This window comes from Gobio gobio, assembly GCF_949357685.1.
Source record: "Gobio gobio genome assembly, chromosome: 17".
Taxonomy (NCBI): domain Eukaryota; kingdom Metazoa; phylum Chordata; class Actinopteri; order Cypriniformes; family Gobionidae; genus Gobio; species Gobio gobio.
The window spans coordinates 9,483,465-9,506,599 of NC_137110.1; the positions used below are offsets into that span (position 1 = coordinate 9,483,465).

Consider the following 23,135-nt stretch of genomic DNA (forward strand, 5'->3'; position numbering starts at 1 on the left):
GCATGCTTATGAAGCTGAATAATTGATCAAAGCATACCTATCGGTGAAATAATCGACAATCAGTCAATTAATCTTTCTAATAATTGTTAGATTAACAGATTATTTAAAAGTTTGTTGCAGCCCTAGTAAGATCCTGATTAAAACTCACTTTTAGTTATTTAGTTGCAGTACCTGAAGAGGCACTGTCTTGCGAGAGTAGTATATGAGTTTAAAAGGAACTCTCCATGTTTTTTTAAAAAAAGGGTAATTTTCCAACTCCCCTAGAGTTAAACAGTTGAGTTTTGCCGTTTTCGAATCCATTCAGCCGATCTCTGGGTCTGGTGGTAGCACTTTTAGCATAGCTTAGCATAGATCTGATTAGACCGTTAGCATCTCGCTCAAAAATGACCAAAGTTTTCCTATTTGACTCTTCTGTAGTTACATCGTGTACTAAGACCGACGGAAAATGAAAAGTTGTGATTTTCTAGGCCGATAGGAACTATACTCTCATTCCTGCGTAATAATCTTGGAACTTTGCTGCCGTACCATGGGTGCAGCGGCGCAATGATATTACGCAGCGCCTGAAAATAGGCTAACTTCTGTCAACATAACCAACGTGACAACCAGCTTGCACAGGGAGCGTGCTGGGGACTATTTTCAGACGCTGCGTTATATCATTGCACCTGCAGCACCTATGGTATGGCAGCAAAGTTCCTTGATTATTACGAAATCAGATTCAATGATCTATGCTACGCTATGCTAAAAGTGCTACCGCCAGACCCGGAGATCGGCTGAGTGAATTCGAAAACGGTTAAACTCAACTGTTTAACTAGGGGAGTGGGAAAATGAGCCTATTTTGGAAAAAACGTGGAGTTTGCTTAAAGTTTGAATATGACGTTGGAGCCGATAGCCTGACATGTAGTGAGGTTGTGCTTCGGGCAACCTGAGTTCGAGTCCCAGCTCAGGTACCTTTACTGATTATGTCTCACTCTCTCTCTCCCACTTCGCTTCCTGTTAGTTCTCTGCTAAGGCAAAAAAAAAAGCCAAAAATAAATCTTTTAAAAAAAAGTTTGAAGTACAGTATGACAACATATGTTACATTCAGAAACGACTTTGTGCTAGATGTAATGTGGTATTAATTGCACAGTTACCCTTTCCTAAAATAGTTTTTAGGAGTGGTGAATCACATGCTGTCTAAATCATTTGTATTGACGCTACCCTTTATTTTGCACGCCCCAAATGACATATTCATTAAGAGAAACCTGCGAAAACAGAGAAGAGGCGCTATTTTCTGGTGCTATATCTGGAATACACAATCCTCAGTAGACACATTTTTTGCATGTGCCATCTGCTTTGCATGTGTTTTATATGCACAAAACTTAAATCACAGCGTAGAGATGCGCTTCACTGCTTATGTGAACGTAGTTAGACTGTACAGCAGTTCATACCCTTTTAGTCTTCTTTTTTTATTATCAAGCATTAGCATCATCGTCTTAAAGTCGGTTTGAAATGGAAGTTGAGATAGTCTTTTCTTCCCTATTTAGACATATATTCAAGTAAAATGACTGGGACTATAATATAGTGAAAAAATCCATCAGAATAAACAGATCATGTTGAATTGTCGTCAATGGAGCAACTTGTTTATTTGCAGCCAGATGGTGTCACATCTACCAGCAGGGGCTAGCGGGGTCATGCTGTCCAGCAATACCTTGACCCCTTGCTTGTGGGCCATGGAAAAGCTGAAAAGAGGAAATCGGAATCCAGTCAGAGATATGCACAAAAGATATTAAAATTCATAACGACGTGAATTTACTATGACATTTCCCAAGATATATCTGTACATCGACTACTTCTAGAATCAAATATTGTGTTAAGCAGATTCAAAGTATCATGTTAGACCAGGAAGGAACAAATTATCTGCTTCCATTACATTGCATTTGGCATTCACAGCAACGCGCATCCACTCTGCTTTCATTATGTTCTATTTTGTATTAATTTTGCAATGTAGCAATACCCAGTAAATCATATCGTGGGTCTTAGTAACAAATAGCTCTGAATTAAGGGAGACGTCCAGATAAATGTTTTGACAACCAAATTCAATTCTGTAATGAAGGTTGTTACATAGATGAAAATTCACCCAATTAAGCATGACTAGTTAGCACAAAATGTTTTCAGCAAACATTAAACACCGGTTGCATGGCCATGCCAGACGTCCACCATCATCAGTGTGAATTTCATGTGCTCGGTGCCTTGTTTGCTCTCTATAGCTCCACTTTGAATTCACTGCAGTGGAACAATGTGCTTTTGTAAATGAGGTATTAGAGTCAGCGACTACATTAGCATGTGCCCTTTTTAAAAATCTTACCAGAGTCATTTAATACAGGCAGTTTCTTTACATTTAAAGCAAATGCTAGCTAACAAATAATTTCTCCTTGACTCAGGGATGTCTAACATTTCATGAAGGCATTAAACGGGGAATAGGATCTCCTTGTTGATTCTAATTGATTTGTGATCCTCCTTTAAGGCTTGAATTGCATTAAATAAAAGTGTCTGTTAAGTGTCTTAATGTAGTGTAATGTGATAGAAACATTGCTATAAAGTGTTACAATTACTTCTAAGTGAATTACATGACATTGAATAATTATGTAGTCTCTAATTGTGTTTCTATTCAAGCAAGGACTCATCTTTATGTGCATGTTATAGGCCGTGGAAGCTGAAAAACCACGAAGAAATAAAAATCCAGTCAGAGATGTGCAAAGAAGAAATTAAAAAATGACAAGCTATACACCATTCAGGCATAACATTATGACCTCCCAAAATATTGTGTTGGTCCCCCTTTTGATGCTAAAACAGACCTGACCCGTCGACGTATGGACTCCACTAGACCCCTGAAGGTGTGCTGTGGTATCTGGCACCAAGATGTTAGCAGCAGATCCTTTAAGTCCTGTAAGTTGCAAGGTGGGGCCTCCATGGATCGGACTTGTTTGTTCAGCACATCCCACAGATGCTCAATTGGATTGAGATCTGGGGAATTTAAAGGACAGGTCAACACCTCAAACTCGTTGTGATCCTCAAACCATTCCTGAACCCTTTTGCCTGGTGGCAGGGCGCATTATCCTGCTGAAAGAGGACACAGCCACCAGGGAATACCGCTTCCATGAAAGAGTGTACATGGTCTGCAACAATGCTTAGGTAGGAGGTACGTGTCAAAGTAACAGCCACATGGATGGCAGGACCCAATGTTTCCCAGCAGAACATTGTCTAAAGCATCACACTGCCTCTGCAGGCTTGCCCTCTTCCCATAGTGCATCCTGGTGCCATGTGTTCCCCAGGTAAGCGACGCACTCGCACCCGGCATTCCACTTGATGTAAAAGAAAATGTGATTTGTCAGACCAGGCCACCTTTTTCCATTGCTCTGTGGTCCAGTTCTGATGCTCACTGTTGGCGCTTTCGACGGTTGACAGGGGTCAGCATGGACACCCTGACTGGTCTGTGGCTATGCAGCCCCATACGCAACAAACTGCGATGCACTGTGTATTCTAACACCTTTCTATCAGAACCAGCATTAACGTCTTGAGCAATTTGGGCTAAAGTAGCTCGTCTGTTTGATCGGACCACACAGGCCAGCCTTCGCTCCCCACATGCATCAATGAGCCTTGGCCGCCCTGTCGCCGGTTCTCCACTGTTCCCTCCTTAGACCACTTTTTATAGATACTGACCACTGCAGACCGGGAACACCCCACAAGAGCTGCAATTTTGGAGATTCTCTGACCCAGTTGTCTAGCCATCACAATTTTGCCCTTGTCAAACTCGCTCAAATCCTTACGCTCGACCATATTTCCTGCTTCTAACACATCAACTTTAAGGACAAAATGTTCACTTGCTGTCTAATATATCCCACCCACTAACAGGTGCTGTGATGAAGAGATAATCAGTGTTATTCACTCCACCTGTCGATGTATTTGTACATTGATTACTTCTAGAATCAAATATAGTGTTAAGCAGATTCAAAGTATCATGTTAGTCACAAAACGGTATTTATTGTTTGAATTTCCCCCCAAAAAATTACAAAACTTGAAAGCTGAGACTTTGTTTGTATCAAAAGTAACTTGCTCTGTCGGCGTATTTTCAGTGTCCTCTTTCCTCCATGATGCATTTTCCACTGTGTGAGAGTGAGAGCGTCATGGCTTGTCAGATGAAGCAACAGTAACTAAGGGGGCTGGGAAGGGTCAGTTATCACAAATCATAATTATGTATTATTTTGAAAAAAATATTTTTCTTTTAGAGCTGCTTCCATTAGTTTTGTGTTCTGGCTAATTATACTTATTGTATTATTCAATAGTATTTTTTACAATAATATATTTTATGCAACACTGAGAGGTTGTTTGCTATTTTGCTTGTGCAATATCCAATATCATAAGTATATTGTGTTTTGAATATTTACGCAACCCCTGAAGAAGCACTGTGTACCTTGCAGCAGTGCATTCTATTAAGATGATTAGCCATTAACTAAAGGAATATGACACCTTTCCCACCCATTGCTTTTTCATGATTTTTGACTAGCAGGTAACCAGTAAGTCTTCACAGTATCACATGTACCACATTATGTGACATTATTCACTCTGTCTTCTCGGAAGCTCCTAAAGTCACACTTCTGAAGTCACACTTCTTGTCATCTCACCTACAGGTAGTAAAAAAAGAAATCTTGAAATGAATCAAGATGAGCGCAGACACATTGGTGTGGCTATTCTTATAGTGTCAGTGCATATTTGTGACATATTTTTCACAGTCATACACTCCATTAGTGTGTCTACAAAAGTTGTATTATTGATACAGAGGACGCCTTGCTACAAAATCCTGAAGTAACAGTCTTTGATATAATTTCAATGCAATACGTGTATTGAGTTTTATTGATGTGTGCAAACAAGATCAAAATATGTATGTGTGTGATGTTGCTTGCAAAGATCATAGAAACTTGCCATAGAATGAGGATGAGAGGATGAGAATGAAAAGGTCAATTGATCAAACTCATAGCTACGTTATATAAACAACAATAGGTTTTCTCTTGTGTCCTGTAAGGAATAGAGTTTCGCACTTGGGTGAGTTGTAAATATGATCAATAACAATATGAGTCTGCTTTACATCAGACGTTTTATGTGTCAGGATTTGTATGACCAAACTGATCAATGTGGGTCTCCTCAAAATAGTCTCTTGACATTATGATCGTGCATGGGCACAATTTAACCATCCTAATGAATGACTTGTTGAATTGAAGATATCAATTCAGTATCACGTTTTGTTGCCTTGGTTAGAGAGTCTTCTGCAGTTTGGAACAGCAAAATCATTTACATGTCTTTTTATGTAGTTTTTTTTTTTATTTACTGTGCATTAAATCCTTAGGGCCCTATCATTTACCCAGCGCAATGTGACACCAGGTGCGGCGCAAGTGTTTTTTGGTAGTTTCAGCCTGACGCAGTGATCATTTCCATGTCTAGCGCCACACTGTTTAAATAGCAAATGCTCTCGCTCCCATCTGTTCGCCCATGGGCGTGCAGGTCTGAAAATGAGGTGTGTTTAGGCGCATTCTTTGCGTGTTGCTATTTTGAAATCGACTGTGCCATTGACCAACAAAAATCTGGTCTAAAGTCAATGCCATGGTATTTTTTGTGTTATTTAAAGGGCGTGTTAGTAATGTGCGCCTATAGGTGGGTGCACAAGGTGCATACACTATACTTATTACACACATTTTTAAATATTAAAAATAAAAGCATTCCTCTCTGGAGAAGCGTTCAGTCTTTCAACTCGCAAATTCCGCCATGTAAATAGCGAATCCGCCATGGTCAAGCGCAACTGGCTTTTAAAGGGAATGGGAGATGAGACTCTGATTGGTTTATTGCACGTTACACCCAAAACACACCCATGACTCATCAAGAGACTGGGTACAACCCTTTTGGACCATGTGCCATGTGTCAACCGTTTTTTCCGTTGTTAAACTAGCAAAAGTGAATTCAGACACACCCTAAGTGAACCTGCGCCATGCACTTCAGACCATGAGCTCTGATCAGTAAAATAGGGCCCTTAATGTGATAAGCCCCCCCCTGCTCTGCTGCACTCCATTACGCAGGGCTCTGTATGTTAGGGTGACAAAAAGGTTTAAAAGTTACATTTTTAGTCTGGCCTACCTCAGGTTTAACGACGCTTGTCAATGTCAAAATGATTGAGATGGCCAATCAAATCAAAGTAGGCGGGGTTTACGTTCTCGTTTGGCTCGTCTTCACACGCTCAATCTATCACTTAATGCCGTTGCGGAGAGAGACTCTATTCTTTCCGGTGAAATCACAAAACAAACTGCACACAAACGTGTCCCTGCTCTTAATATACAATCATTGATGAACATGTTTAATTTTAATGAAGAAGAAGAAAAGAAAAGAAAAAAACTATATGAGGACGGATCAGAACCTGGAACCTTTGACACATTTTACAAAAAGTCTACCACCAGACCACTAAAGGGAATTCAAATGTCAACAGCAGATCTATGTATTTATTCACTAATGCGAAGAATCTCGGGACTAATAATATATTTGACGTAAATATTGTTTGCATATAGTCCCAAAAGGATTATTTCCCAACTAGAATTAGACCTAGAATTGTTCACTGTTCTGTTTCTTTGTGCTTTATAAAAATAAAAATAAATTGTTCAATTGCCCAATGTGCAAGACATGGTTATGGTCTTGTAGTAATTTAATTCATAATTTGTAGATTCCTCAATTCTTGACCCGGAAACAAACAGAGTTAGACTTGCAATTAAATATCAGGGATATCTTTTCTGTGGATAAACAAAGCAAAATTGTTTAAATATTAAGCATACGTAGAACTAATTATATTTTTGTTAGGCTTTTATTTAAATGTATTTTTTTCTCTTTTTTAATAGTTATGATTAGTTAATGTATGCAGAATATTCCTCCAGGCTACCTTTTAATGACAATTACATTTTTAATGCCTCCTGACAATTTCTGTGCAAGGTCGTTTAATTTCAGGGCAGATTGAGCCACAGAAAAAGCACCTCTGCAAATCCAAGTTCAATGGGCCTTAAGGCCAAATGTGCCCCAACAGGTTCAATTATAACACAGAAATATATAAATCTGTGTTTGCACTGGGTGCCTACACACACTGTAGAATTTATCAAGAGAGATTTTACACTGTAGACTGTATTATTCTGTTCAACTGGACTTGATTTGGCTTACTGTAAATGAGACTGCTAGATTTTTAGATTTAATTGCTCATATGTTTCATTAAAATAAATAAATAAATCGATCTACTTATGGAAAATACGTAAAACCTCAAATCATAGGATGCAAACTGTGCTTTTAAAAGCGTGTTAGTGTGAGTTGCTGTGTGCATGTAATGACAGCCAGAGCTGAATGCACTCATGCATAAAAAGGAGTTCATAATGTTACTTTGAAAAATAACTTATTTCAGCACCAAATTATGCTTGTTCATTTATCCGTCTATGGCCAAAGCACAAAAACGAAATTGTTGTTCCTTAAATCAGTCATTTAAAACACACGTGTGCAATGATATTACTGTTAATATTTACAGTTGTAATATTTGCCGTTTCATTCTTATTTATACACAATACTGTATTTTTGTTCCCGAAAGTATAGACTCTTTTATATAATACCCAACATGTCATTAAAATCCAATGGTTATAACTCTCAAAGCTGTTTTTCAAGTACTATGTCCATTGGGCTTATTTTTCCTAATTCAAATAGTGTATACATTTGTTTCCATTCACATTATTTTTAACATGAGCTGGTGCGGCCATTTGTAACTTGAATGTGTCGAGGCTTCCGGTTGTCCGCTTTCAGCTGTACAAACAGTCAGTTATGCTGCTTGATATTGCAAAATGTTATTTGTTATCACATTATTTTAATTTATTATATTCATCATAAACACACTGGCTTGTAGTGCAAATTATTTTACCATTTACTGGATTTTGTTATTATTCCCGTTATTTACCCATCAGAAGTTAGCACATATTCACAGAAAATAGCTTACTTCTGCATTGCAAAAAAAAAGGTGGTTAGCAATTTCAAAATGAATACTTAAGTTATAGCTGAAGTATCATTTTTAAGCAATGTTTATTTCCAGTTCACTGACTTCAAATGGCCCTTCAAACAATTTTCACTAGCTCCACCCACAATTGCTTGGATATTTTACATTTAGTAAAAATAACATATTGCATTATATTTACACTTTATTGATTAGCATGCATCAGTATTTGCATTTACATTGCACAGTGTACATTTTTGCTGCTATTATATTTTGTGCATCAGTATTTAACCCTCTAGGGGTCTGAGGTGTTTTCCGGTGCCCTGGAGGTGTTTTGGCATGTGCTGACATTTGCTTATTTCAGTTAAATATGACATTTCCATGGCTAAAGTCTGATTACACTGCATTCAGCACAAACTCTGCTATAATATGTGAGCAGCATGCGTGTAAGAGTTTGTCTTTTTGAGAAAATTATTTTTATGAGTGGTTTGGGAAAAAAGTGAAAAGTCACTGAATAATTCAGTTTAAGTAGCAGCTACATTTTTTTCTCTTGGTTTATGTTGCTTTCTCCTATCCCAGCTTAATAAGCAAAGGCAGTTATAAGTAAACCCATTTGTAAGATGATTTCCTTTAAAAAGTGACTTTTCTGACCAGTGGCAATGCTAGTGGTGCATTTTTTATGTAAGCCAATAGGCTGTATTATAATGTTATAATGCATACATTTGCTTGCAGCATATAAAAACTACTGACGTTTATGTATTCAAAATAGGATACAGTATTTTGTTTTGATAAGACTGTTGTAACAAATATATTGGTGTATGCTTTTATCTTTAAATGATTTAGAACGAATAACATTTATAGTAACATGTTGCTGTACCTTGCAAATTCACAATCACAACCTTTGTCAATCCTGCATTGAAATCTACATACGTTTCTAGCATGTTAAAGCACTTTTCAGCAGTTTAACTCTGCTAGGAAGTTTCCTAACACAACACACAATGCCCGGACAAAGAAAGTTGCTGTGTGGATTTAAATAGGCAACTGCTTGAGATCCTATGATTGGATCATTATTGTAGTGATTATTATGTTTCTAGCATGTTATATGTTTGGAAACAGTTCTTCTAACCCTAACTGATGGAGTTTGTAGCTTTTCATTTCTTAAACAACCATGTTGGAAGACACATCACGGCCATTTTCGAGGATTACAATGTCAAGATTCATCAGGCTCGAATTGTGAAAGAATGGTTTGGAAGGGAGCATGAAGAATCATTTTCATGAATCGGCATCTCTGAGTCCAGACCTTAAATTCATTGAAAGTCTTTTTGGATGTGCTGGAGGAGACTTTACAGAGTGCTGGACTCTTGCATTGGCAATACAAGATCTTGACCAAAAATTTGTGAAAATGACATTGTCATCCTGGAATATTGCCATGATGTGTCTTCCTTACATGGTTGTTTAAGAAATGAAAAGCTACAAACTCCATCAATGGAGGTTAGAAGAACTGTTGCCAAACATATAACATGCTAGAAAAATATTAATTAGTGATGTTCGGTTCCTGAACAAATCGTTCTATTGAGCCGGTTCTCAGCAAGTAACAGGTTGAGCCGGTTCATTAATCGAACTGAATTGAACTTTAGTTCCGGGTTGATGACGCAAGACGCAAAAGCCGAAGTAGCACGTTCGACTAAAAAAGAACCTGAAAAGAACCGAAAGAGCCGGTTCAAACAGCTGTCGAAGTGATTTAGGATTCTGATGATTGAGTTGGCGACGTAAGTCTGAGGCACGTAGGTGACATAGGCTACTGGAAATATGCTTATTATGACTACTGTTATTAAATAACATTTTATTAAAACCTGCAAAAACCTTTCTGTCGAGAGATTTAAATCTGCAGTCTGTACGTTTTTGCGCTTTAGCGGTTAATAAACAGAACTGCATGCGTATTGCGGAAGAACATTGCAGCCGGAGATACTTCTCTCTGTTTATGTCTATGGCGAGTCACGCAGGGACTGTGCTCCTCCGCAGGGGTTCCTACCAGACCGGTCTGAAATAGTCCCGATATAAACACTTATTATAAGTGTACCATAATGATTCAGGTTAAGAAAAAAACACGATTTGGAAAATGGATTCATGTTGTACATTCTCATTGTATAATTTTTGTAAATCTTGAACACAAAAAAATGTTAGCAGCTTTAAATACAATGCATGCAGATTATATTTTAAGTTGTTAAGCGAAATGTATACGTTTATAAGACTATAAGACTTCTTTCTATATCGTTTATGCATGTCTGTATTATGTGCTGCATGTGCAAAACTTTTAGGAATATTATTCAAGATGTGGGCTACTCAATATTGGTCAGTCGTATCCGACATAAAGGATGCACGCATGAAACTGTAACCACAAACACCATTAACTTAAGTGAACTTCATTTTATTAAAACATGAAAAAAAAAAGTACTATGATTTTGCGTGTGCAGATTATATTTTAAATCAAGGAGTTTATAATGACAATAAAGAAGTAGCTGGTTTACTCGTTCTATGGTATAAATATCCATGTTTGTTGTAGTGTGCTGTAGTTTTCAGTCGAATCCGATGTGAAGAAAAGATCAATTTAATGTGTTAACAAACACCATGGACGCACTTTATATTAGGTGGCCTTAACTACTATGTACTAACATTTTAATTAATCATTTGATACAATGCACTTCTTGTGTACATACATGTTTTTACATTGTACTTACATTTTAAAAAATACCTGCATGTAATTACATCTGTTATTAATTTATGTAGTTACATTGTTAATTACACAGTTGACACTTCCCTTACACCTAACCCTACCCTTAAACTTACCCATACCACCACACCTGTCCCTAACCTTACCCATATCCCACCTAAATATCAGCAAAGGTGTTATGCAATACAATTTGAACACAGTAAGTACATTGTACTTATTTTTTTATGTAAGTACATAGTTGTTAAGGCCACCTAATATAAAGTGGGTCCAATACCATTAACTTAAGTGAATAAAAGGCAATAATCAGCAACATGCACTCACGCAAATAACTTTATTCGATTGTTTCAATATGCATTGACACAGATTACTTTATCTAAATGTTTCCTTGATATAACTTGACACTGAGAACTGCATAAAAAAGCATAAAAGAAATGCATAGTGCATCAGGAACCTATGAATCGGCTTTTTGAACCGGTTCATTGAGCCGAACTGTCCGAAAAGAACCGGTTCACGGAAATGATTCGGACTTTGCATCACTAATAATAATCACTACAATAATGATCCAATCATAGGATCTCAAGCATTTGCCTATTTAAATCCAAACAGCAACTTTTTTTGTCCGGGCATGTAGTGTTGTGTTAGAAAACTTCCTTGCAGAGTTAAACTGCTGAAAAGTGCTTTTTGCATAAGTATAAGTATATAGTATTGCGGACGATCCCAATTTACATAGATGGAAAACAATTGTCCTGATGAGGACACAATTACCTCACAATTGTGCTCCGCCTGTGAATCATTAAAATAACGACCACATTTTCTGGATAAAAAAAGTAACCCTACACTAAACGGATCATTATTCAGGTTGTGAATGTGAAGTACATCTTCGAGGTTGACGTACTTGAGAACGATGCAACCAATAAACAAAGTGCTTAAATTGCTGTAAACATGTTGAATGCAACAATTTGAAAATAACATAATATAGAGCTCAAGCTTATAATACTTTTAAAGAGAGCATTCAGGGGGTTGAAAAGCATTTCAAATAGTATGCATCTGAGAAGAATCATTTGGACCCAACATTGATTAATGCTCTGTGAAATATATCAAATCTTTGTATACAAGGTTCAAATGCTTTTTCTCTCCTTATGGCCATATGACGTTAATGATGTCAAACATGTTATACCTGCTGTGTGATGCATTTGAAGTTTTGCAAATGCAAAAATCCAAGTCAAGAAGCAGCATCCATTATTTACATTTTTATTTAGGATTTTTTTTCAATACTGATTCAAACATAAAAATGCTGCTCAGTTATTGTACATAAAACCTGTCTAATATATGTAACCACTCAACCTGTGTTTCAGGATATGTTGATGATAACTAAACAGTGAAAACAGGTAAAGACTTTAATTATTGGTTATTGCTTGGCTTATTGTTAAACTCAACCATGTTCCATTTAGCTTTAATGCTTAAACTGCGCATACCAATTAGTTTATAATAGACAATGCATTGAGAATAAGCTGACATTTGTTAGATTCGCTAAAGCATGCATCCCGCATTGTTTTTGCAAATCACTTGTTTGCACAGAGCTTTGTTGGTGCGAAACACTATACTGTGGAAAATCCTAAAGATAGCAACAAATTTGTTTTTATGCATTTTTCAACCTACAGAGAGAATGTATGAACACTTTCAGAACAGTGCATGGCCTAGATTGCAGAAACACAAACACAAATTGGGATAGCAGATGCAAATAGATTCTATGCTAGATAAAATCCTCAGATGATATTTTATATAGAGACCGAATCATGTAAGTTTGCTTTTTGTGTCAACGCCCCTCCCTCTAAGCTGAAATGGAGCTATTTATCTGACTGCACCTATGGGTCAGTGCTCCATACACAGAGGGAGAGTCCAGACCGGAGAAGCACACCATAGTGTTGGGTCAAATGTCACTTCACCTACCTTATTCAAACGGCCCTGCATGATTGCATGAGGTAACCTTTTGATATAATAATGCAACGTGCTTGAATTTTCCATTGACCCTCCTTCTTTGGCAAGGTTATTACATGAATAGCTGAAGGCAATGTCAATCATGCTACCCTTTGTGATTGTTTGTACTACACAGCTACTGCAAGATGGATGCCAAATGACAGGATTAGGCTGTGAATTATGAGTTGTTGTTGATAGAATGCTTTAATAGCAGACTTGTCACTGTTTGCAGGTAACTGTGTTTTTGAAGGTGTTAAATGGCCCTCCTGTGCAAAAGGTGACAACCGTCTCAGTCAAGTAATCAGCACTTTGATATCAAGAAAGACTGAGTATGATATAAAAAAAGACATGCTACTTGAGTTCTGGCAAACTAATAGCAGTATCAACGAAGGTTCCAACCAGGCCTGAAAATAAATAAAATTGCATCAAACCGCTTAAATAAAAGTTTCCCCAAGTGCGTATGCTACTAAATCAAACTTTATTGTGATATCCCACATTCTACTAACTATAAGTAACTCTACAATTGCATGTCAACCAACTCTCATTAATTCGCAACTACATGTCAACTAACTCTCCTTAGAGTATTAGTAGACTGTTAGGTTATGGTTAGTTTGTAGAATAAGTTGACATGTACTTGTAAAGTTAATTATAGTCAGTTGAATGTCTGTTGGGGGACCATCAAAATAAAATGGTAACACTTAATTTTAGGGTTCAATTCTCACTATTAACTATTGTTTATTAGCATACATATTATTAGGATATTGGCTGTTTATTAGTATGTATAAAGCACATATTAAAGGATTAGTTCACTTTTAAATAAACTTTTGCTGATAATTTACTCACCCCCATGTCATCCAATATGTCCATGTCTTTCTTTCTTCAGTCGAAAATAAATTAAGGTTTTTGATGAAAACATTCCAGGATTTTTCTCCATATAATGGACTTCAATGGGCCCCAAACGGTTCAAGGTCCAAATGACCTGTTTCAGTACAGCTTCAAAGGGCTTTAAACGATACAAGACAATGAATAAGGGTCTTATCTAGCGAAACGATCCGTTTCTGCGAGAAACCGAGCAGTATTTATGCTATTATTTTACCTCTTATCAGACGAACGTGATCGTCTCTGAGCTCCGCCATAACTTCCACTAAGTGAGGTCAAAATACGACCGTGGCCATAGATATATTGACCGTAGATGCCTCATTCTAATGATCCGTGCAGGCACTAATAAGGCATCTACGTATACATCTATGACCACGCTCGTATTTTGTCCTCACTTAGCGGAAGTTATGGTGGAGCTCAGAGATGATCACGTTCGTCTGATAAGAGGTAAAATAATAGCATAAATACTGCTCGGTTTGTCGCAGAAACTGATCGTTTCACTAGATAAGACCCTTATTCATAGTCTGGTAACGTTTGGTATCGTTTAAAGCCCTTTTTTTGGACCTTGAACCGTTTGATGCCCATTGAAGTCCATTATATGGAGAAATATCCTGAAATATTTTCATCAAAACCTTACTTTCTTTTTGACTGCAGAAAGAAAGACATGGACATATTGGATGACATGGGGGTGAGTAAATTATCAGCAAACGTTTATTTAAAAGTGAACTAATCCTTTAAAGCCTTATTCTGCATGACCTTATTGTACATTGCTTAATCCTACCCAATACCTAAACTTAAACGACAGTGGCTCATGTAGGTTGTCTACAAACCGGAAGGTTGGTGGTTCAATCCCCGGTTCCACATGACCAAGTGTCGAGGTGTCCATGAGCAAGTCACCTAACCCCAGCTGCTCCCGATGAGCTGGATGGCGCCTTGCATGGCTGACACTGTCGTCGCTATATGAATGAGTGAATGAATGGGTGAATACGAGGCAATATGTAAAGCGCTTTGGATGGCCATGGGTCTGTTAAAAGCGCTATATAAATGCAGTCCATTTACCATTTTACCATTTATACGCTACAAAAATTATGTTACTAACTATTAATGAGCAATTAATTAAGAGTTTATTGACGCAAAAGTCGTAGATAATAGTGAATATGTGTTCCCCATAAATGTGTTACCAATAAGGTGTTAGCCGATATTAAGCAGACAGTCTGCTAAGACTCTGACTGGTAGTCAGTGTTGGGCAAGTTACTTTCAAAATGTTATACATTCTACATAAATAATGTATTAATCATTAATAATAGTTACTGTAATTTGAAAGTAGTAGTTACATTACAATATTACTGTCTCTGAATTGTAATTATACTATCATATTGTTATCCTATTGTGTTACTTTCACCATTTTCATATTTCACCACAGAAATATGACTAGGCATTCTAAAATATAATATTGTATTGCTGCTCATTATACATCCAGTGGAGGGTGATGTGGTATAGCATAATGACTGTGTAGGAAGGCTAATGATGCAATACAATAAGTAACAATCACTGTCAGAATCACAAAACAATTAAAGTCTGGTAAATTATGGTAGAGATACCAAACACAATAGAACTAGAGCCCACTATAATGCAACCTATAGCCTAATTACATGGAAAGACGTACAACCTCTTTTTCTTTCCGTTTCTATTCTTTTATTTCCTTTTAATTCAAGTTCACTGCACAAACCTGCCACGCAATGGGTGGACACGAGTCTCTTCATTCCTTTGGGTTCAAGCAGCATGGCAAAAAGAGAGAAACTTACTTTCTGTTGCTTTGTTTTGCCTGCTCTCTCATCCGCCACATTCTGTCTTTTCTCCTACCCTGCAGCTCTCAGTTAGTTTAGACTTAGTCTTAGTTTAGGCACCTGTCCAGGTGTTTCTTCAAGTTACTTGTGCTATTTCTCAATGTAGATAGTTCCCTCTTTATCACACATAGATTGCACTTGCCTATTATGTTCTTGTCCTTTTCTCTGACAAACTGAAAATAATGGGAGTATGTTCGTCTCACAAATGTAGAATCCGTCTCTGCAGTCATCTCAACCATCAAATTCCAGCAACAGGAAATAGACATACTATTTTACCAGCAGAATTTTTTTCTCTGGTGCTGGAATCAATGTCTTGCGATGTTGGTAAAAAAAAAAAAAACTTAACCACTTAAAAGTGCTGTATGTACGTTTTTGACTGTTCTAAGACATAAATATACCATAATATGTTTGCAGGTATTTAGGAAACATGCTGAGTTCACATACTCATTTCTCTGAAAAACAAAGCTACAGCCGGTTATTTTACTTTGAAATGTGCATTGTGATGGAATTTCTATTTTTGTTTTGGTCTGTGCGATGTCGCACGCTGCCAATTTACCCAATAGTATTTCGACACCACAGGTTGCCAGTTGGCGGTACACAGCATATTGCTGCCATAGAAGCCAGCAAACAAACTGGGTCAGAGAGCACAGATTCTACCTGACCTAAAAAGCCTCAATAGCCATTTAAGATGTTGTTATACTATTGTGTTACTTTTGAGTTACTATAAGTCTCCGCACCTTCCATTATCAACTGCGGTCGTTCTTGTTGCGTGCCCTCAAACTGGCAACCTGTGTGAGTGTCGAGTCGGAGGATGAGGGGGTGGGGCAAACAATATTTACAGGACCTTTAATAGTGTGGTATGACATCACTTTGTAGGCCAATCGACAGTTAGCATCACACTGGTTCCTTTGCCATAGGCTTTTGGATTATCGCAAAAAACAAGCTCTGAGATCAACACAAGTTTATGATACTTACACGTTTTGTCCATCAAGATCATTTTCACAGATTGACACACATTTTATGAATTTTGAAGCCTAAATACAGTTGCCAGAAGTTAAAAGCTAGGCTATAAACGAACTACACCACGGTCGCTTGACTTCAACGTCTCCATCACTAAGCTTCAACAACTCTTTCAGTTTTTATCTAAAAAACATTTTCCTAGAACGTTTGAATTAGAATAGTTTATAAGAGCACATTTATAAGCATAATGGGGCTGCACCACTCTATTTCGGGTTAAAATGCGTTGTTGTAACATGCATTACTGAGATTATAACAAGTATAATATTACCAAAATTGTATTAGTAATGCGTTATATTAATGTATAGTTCCTATAACTATTGGCGGAAGTACACGGATTTTGGCGTGTTCGCACCACAGGAACTAGGAACAATTTTAGTTGGAACTCCTTTTGGGGTAGCTAATATATCTCTTACTTCAGAGTAGCAAAATAGGAACTACCAGTGACGTAAGTGTATGCTGATTGGTCGAACGCATACGAAATGAAAAGATGAACGAAACGACATTGTACTGTTAAACAGATCGTAGACTAATGAAAACGGAGAATGTGAAAGCTGTGTGCTTAGGCTCTGGCATTCTCAGCACCGTCAAAAATAAAGGTCCGCCGCACCGTCAAAATAAAAGTCACAAAATCAAGCATGGATTACGTCACTTCATACTGTTCCTACTGGCTGTGCGAATGCACTGCAAATTGCCCCTAGGGGAACTTTTAGTTCTCTGGGAACCACCCTGGTGGTTAGTTCCTATAACTAGGTTAGAACGACCCGGTTATGCGTTACTCCCAACACTACTGGTAGTTGACATGTAGTTGCAGTTACTTATAGTTAGTCGAATTTCTAAAGTGGACTATTAAAGTCCCTGTAAAGTCAAAACTAAACATGTGTTCTGAGTTTCTCACACCACAGATAAATGTGTTATTAACCTCTCAGCCAAATTTGAATCATTAAAAAATCCGGCAAGTACATAAAATAGCTTATCAAAAACTTGAAAAAATGAGCAGCATTCTCTGCTCTCAAACGCTGGGGGTGTGTCCGCTGTCGGCGCCGAAACCACGCCCACTCGCGGGAAGGCTGCAGGAGAACACAAGACAACACTCACTGATCACGACCGTCTATGATCACGACGCACCAGATGTCGGCGGGACGGGAGGACTTAGGCCGGGGCGGGGGATAGTCGGTTCTGCAGCGGATTATCAGTGAATCCCAGTTGTCTCCGGTGAAAGTTTGTAAAACGATCCGGTGTATTGTCACTGCAGACTCAGAGGCAGGCGTCGGTGGCGATCCTCAGCTCTCCATCAAGATGGCTGTTCACAACATTAATCCACCTCTTCTTGATCATCGTGTTTGTTTTGTAAGCTGTTTTGTAAGTTGTAGACTCAAGTAACTAACAGTACTGACAGTAACTCGCGATCGAGCGGGCAAACTGATGCGAATGTGCTCTAGTTATCATCGTGTTAGGGGAGGAGCCAGGCTCAGTGGCTCCAGTGCGTCATCGAGCCACCGTTTTAGCCCCGCCCAGAAAATCCTGAACACAGCAACGGTGAAAAACTGTTTAACGGTCTAACTTCTGAATTCAGTACTACATAGTTCACAGTCTTTGTAATTTATTTCAGCAATACATTTCTAACATTTATAATGTGTTTAGAAAAAAATCTCAGAATTGTCTTTACAGGGACTTTAAAATCTAGGGCCCTTTTTTTAGCGATCTGAGTGCATGGTCTGAAGCGCATTGCACAGGTGCACATAGGCCGTCTGAATCCACTTTTGCTAGTCGACGGAAAAAAACGTCCAAAAGGGTTGTACCTAGTCTGTTAATGAGTCATGAATGTGTTTTGGGCGTAACGTGCAATAAACCAATCAGAGTCTCAGCTCCCATTCCCTTTAAAAGCCAGTTGTGCGTGCACCATGGTGAATTCGCTGTTTACATGGCAGAATTTGTGAGCCAAAAGACTAAAAGCTTCTCCAGAGAGGAATCCTTTTATTTTTAATATTTTAAAATGTTTGTGTGCTGCGCATCCCTGTGTGTGTAATAAGTAGAGTGCATCCGAAATAAAGGCACATATTACCAACGCGTCTTTTAAATAATACAAAAAATACTGCCGATTTCAGTTCCTCAAAATAGCAACACGCCAACAATGCGCCTGAACACACCTTGTTTTCAGACCAGCACACCCATAAGCGAACAGATGGGCGCGAGTGCATTTGCTATTTTAAAAAACGTGGCACTGGACATGAAAATGATAACTACGTCGGGCTGAAACTAGCAAAAAAACATCACGCCAGGTGTATGATAGGGCCCAAAGTTACTTCACCTTGAAAAATTTGAATAAAGCAGCAGCGTTCATGTTTTAAGTGCTTCTGAGACTCAAGTTATCTATTTTTGTAACACTCTCTCTTCCCTTGCAGGACTCAGCCCTAAACAAACGTACATCAGCTACAGCAACCATGCAATCTAGGTAAGTGATAAAAGGCCACTACCGAATCCCAGAAGTGACCCCTGGAAGACAGCATCTCAAGATAAATCACTCTCACGTTATGTCACGTATGGAAGTGAGATAGCGGATGGTTGGAGGACCCCCACAGACATGTTTCCATTAATGAAGCTTATGTGAAGTCACATAGGGAGCATCTGGGGAGGCCGTGACTGTTGAGACGGTGATGTTGGAATGACGGTCTGTCACCCAGACTATTCCATTACAGCTTGCTCTATCTATTCCAGATGTCATTGTTAAAGTGATACACACTAATTAAGGACAACATGTCAGTGTCTGCTGTTTCATTGACGCTAACACTTTGTGGGTGGTTAAAAAAAAAAGAAAAAAGTATTTAAAAAAAATCATTTGGAGCTTTTTCTTCTTGTTTTCTCCTTGGTGATGACAACAGCAAAGACAGTGACCATTGTTTACAGATGTTGAGCATGCTGGTTTTGACATCATGTGCTGTGTTGTTTTTTCTTTCTTTATTTCTTTTTGTTTTTTCAACAAAAAAAAAAGAACCTTCTGGAATGCTGTTGAACTATGTTGCTGTATTGTTACCTCACCATGGGCCTTGTGAAACTGTTGAAGATGTACGAAGTGCTCTTTGGAGTAATGTTTGCTTGTGCATAAGTACACACGTTTGAGGAACTCAAATTTGCCCTGTTGTCAAAATGTTCTATAGCTGTCACAGTCACCTGTGCGAAATCAGAAAATCACAATTTAGAAATGGCGCGACGCCAGCTTGGAAAGGAATGCTCGAGATATTGGAACCAACATCCACTGGACCAGGAGAGCGCGCGTAAGTCACTTTCATAAGAATACGGCTACCGAAGACTTATTAAAGAAATTCAATGCGTCACCAATCTCAAGTTAAAGAACGGTTCCGAGTAGATGAAAGGATTCAGTATTCATATCCGGAAATGTCAGGTGATAGAGAGAGAGACAAGCTGATTTGTCTCTTTAGATGTTTGTGAATTTAAGATTCAGTTCTTATGATTTCTCCTCTCTTCTTTGTTTTTGCACTGTTTGTGCTGCAGAATAAAATGTCTATGTTGACCGTGGTAAATGGCAACTTAATGTGTGTTCCCGATTGCTAATGTTTGCTTTTTCATCCTAAAAGAGAAAAAAAAAAAACGTCAGAAACAGTGCCTGAATTAAAGTATTTGTAAAATAAGACATATGAGGTATGTGAAGCATGTTAATTTTTATACATAAATAATTTCTAATAAAGAAATTTTTCAAAACGCATTGTTTTCTGAAAAAAAATCATATCTGCAATGTTTGCGATGTCAAATGTGTATGTCACGTATGGCTTGGGATCATTGCTATGGTGGTTGCTAGGGCATTGCTTCTCGGTTACTGAATCTATGGGATTTCATTCACTCGTTTTTCCTCTGTCAGGCAAAACCCGAAAGTCGGATTGCTTCGAAAAGCGATAGTACAGCTTTCTTTTATAAACCCAATCTGGTTGATGATTCAGATATGTAGCACAAGCTTTTTGTGACTGGAATAATAATAACATGACAAACAATAATATTTTTTCAAGCATGGTTATAATAATAGACAAACTCTAATCTTAATAAGTAGACTCATTAAGACATCATGCTTTTTGTATCAAAACTAACCGGACAGCCTGAAACATACATTATTTCAAATTTCAAGTGTTGCATTTCCTCGTAATGTGATTGCATTTATTTTTAAATATATAGTTTTGGTCAAAAACACAAAAGGGTTATTCTCGTGCGCCTAAATGAAAATGTTCTCTTTGGTGCATTTAAAATTTCCTTCAAGAAGCCACTTAGTCCTGAAGATTCGGAGACAACCTGGCACAAAAGCACAGTGGAAATGAAAAGAAACGTCATTTTCCTGAGATGTACTGCTTTTACAACAGGCAGCCGTCTATCTTAATGTGCATTTCTGAAGGCCCCATTATTAAGTGTGAGATGTATCTGCCATCAGCGGCAACAGAGTAGAAGAAGACAGGTGCTATAAAGAAAAGTGCCGGTGATGTATAACGGCATAGCTTGCAGACATAAATTATAGCCCATGTTAGGCTTATTTAGGTCTGTCTCGAATACAGGGCATAAAACAGGGACTTGATTGGAATGCTACTCCATCTCTCTGACAGTGCTTAGAAACTGATGGAAAGAGCGTACAGTGAAGGGTGGATCAGGATGCTGTGCAAAGGAGGTCATGTACTCTGAGATCAATAGTGTGTGTGTGTGTGTGTGTGTGTGTGCGTGTGTGTGTGTGTGTGTGTGTGTGTGTGCATACATTGTTGTATGCAAGCTTGTTTTAGAAGAGTGAAACATGGATTACCATTCATTTATAAGACATATAATATTATTTTATTTAAAAATTATGTTAAAAAAAACATCCATCCATCCATCTATGTTTTTATTGCAACATTATTACACGGCTCTGTGTTATTCCCAGATAACAACAAAACACCGCTCATCCAGGTACTACGAGTTATCTTGACCGCTACTACTTACATGCTTAACGTGTCACTGCGTTGCAAGACACTCCTCTCAGAAACTGAAGCCTCCGCGCCTCGATCGCCCCCAGGTGGTTGGTCCCAGTATTGGTCTTAACCCCCGTCTCTCTGTGTTTTCTAATGGACGCGAGACAAACTAAATAATTAAATTACACTTAATAATTTTTTACCAAAGTTGGTTTCTGTCATTGTAGGCAGTTTTTATCATGATGATTTAATTTCAAGTGTTCGTTTTTTAAACAAGTTTAGTTTTAGTGAGTTATTTGATGCTATAAAAAAAGGGGGGGGGGGGGGGCGTCATGATTGACAGCTGAGATTGACGGCTTCTCTGAGTGAAGTTGTCACTGAGGCACTAACTGACTTTTTTCGGGATTTTTGGGAGGAGATTGGAACTTTAGCTTTAATTTCTACATTTCCATAACTGTTTATTTCATACCGACATAATGACATAATCTGCGAGAGTGTGGGCGGGCTTTTGATATCGCGCCTCTACTTCCTGTCTCTAATGCGCCGACTCGGTCCCAAATCTGCGCAAGATGTCAGCGCCATATTCGGACCTCCGGAGGCTTCAATTATATGTTCAGCGGAAACGAATGAAGTCACGTTGTCGAAGAGGTCGAAGATCCCGCCGGCGTGATTGCCTCGATTCTTTTCTTATAAGTGCCAAAGAGACTCAAATAACTCTGTCGATTTTTATCATTCAGGCAAGTGTTATACATCATTATAATCTGTTAGGTTTCTACTTTTATTTGTGTACACTCACAATAAAAACAAAATGTTGTGCTTTTTGCAAAATAAAGAAAACCAACATGATGCGCGATCCGCAGCCTGTCAATGAAGTCTAATCTGATTCTCCTCAGAAAATGAACTGTAACTTAGTGAATACTAGTCACACAAACATGAGACATAATGTATGTCTAAAGAAACAATGAAATGTCAGGTTTTAAATCATGTAAATCAAATCGAAAACAAATATTCTCTGTTTATGTAATCTATTTGGAAAAAAACTGCTTTTATCAAGATTTTTTTGTGAGGGGATAATTATCTCTTGATTTTATTGGAGCCTTACACATATTAGCAGTTAGTATGAAGCGTGCATTAATTTGAACGATGACAGCTATTATGCTGGGAGTTTGTGGCAGTGCAGGAGAAGCAGATAATTAAAAACTGTAAAATAAAATAACAAAATATAAAAAATGCAGTCTGCTGTGCCAAATATGATATCGACCCTTAAAGGGATAGTTCACTCAAAAATATAAATTCTGTCATTAATTCCTCACCCTCATGTCATTCCAAACACGTAAGACTTTTGTTCATCTTCAGAACACAAATGAAGATCTTTTTGATGAAAACTGGGCAATTTCTGTTCCTCCATTGACAGCTACGCAACTGACACTTTGACGCTTCAAAAATATCATAGAGAGATTGTAAAACTAATCCATATGAATTGAGTGGTTTAGTCCAAATTTTCTGAACATACACAATTCCTTTATATGATGAACAGACTGAATTTAGGCTTTTATCCACATATAAACATTCATCAACTCACACATCAGTTGTGGTAAAAGCATGATCGCTTTGGCTTCATTAAGAACCAATGAGGTTCATTCTCAAGTGTTACACAGCACATTTGAGCTTCATCAAAAGCCATTGAGGTTCATTCTTGTGTTACACAGCAC

General features: G+C 38.0%; 1 protein-coding gene across 1 annotated transcript in view; it reads left to right on the forward strand.

Moving 5' to 3' along the window:
• The window catches only part of grm4 (glutamate receptor, metabotropic 4), a 288,386-nt gene extending 268,181 nt beyond the window's left edge, over positions 1-20,205 (forward strand). The window contains exon 11 of the mRNA XM_079841186.1: positions 18,889-20,205. Within this exon, the coding sequence (XP_079697312.1) occupies positions 18,889-18,938 (50 nt within the window). The 3' untranslated portion in view covers positions 18,939-20,205. The remainder of the gene's footprint in view (positions 1-18,888) is intronic.
• Positions 20,206-23,135: the final 2,930 nt, after the last annotated feature.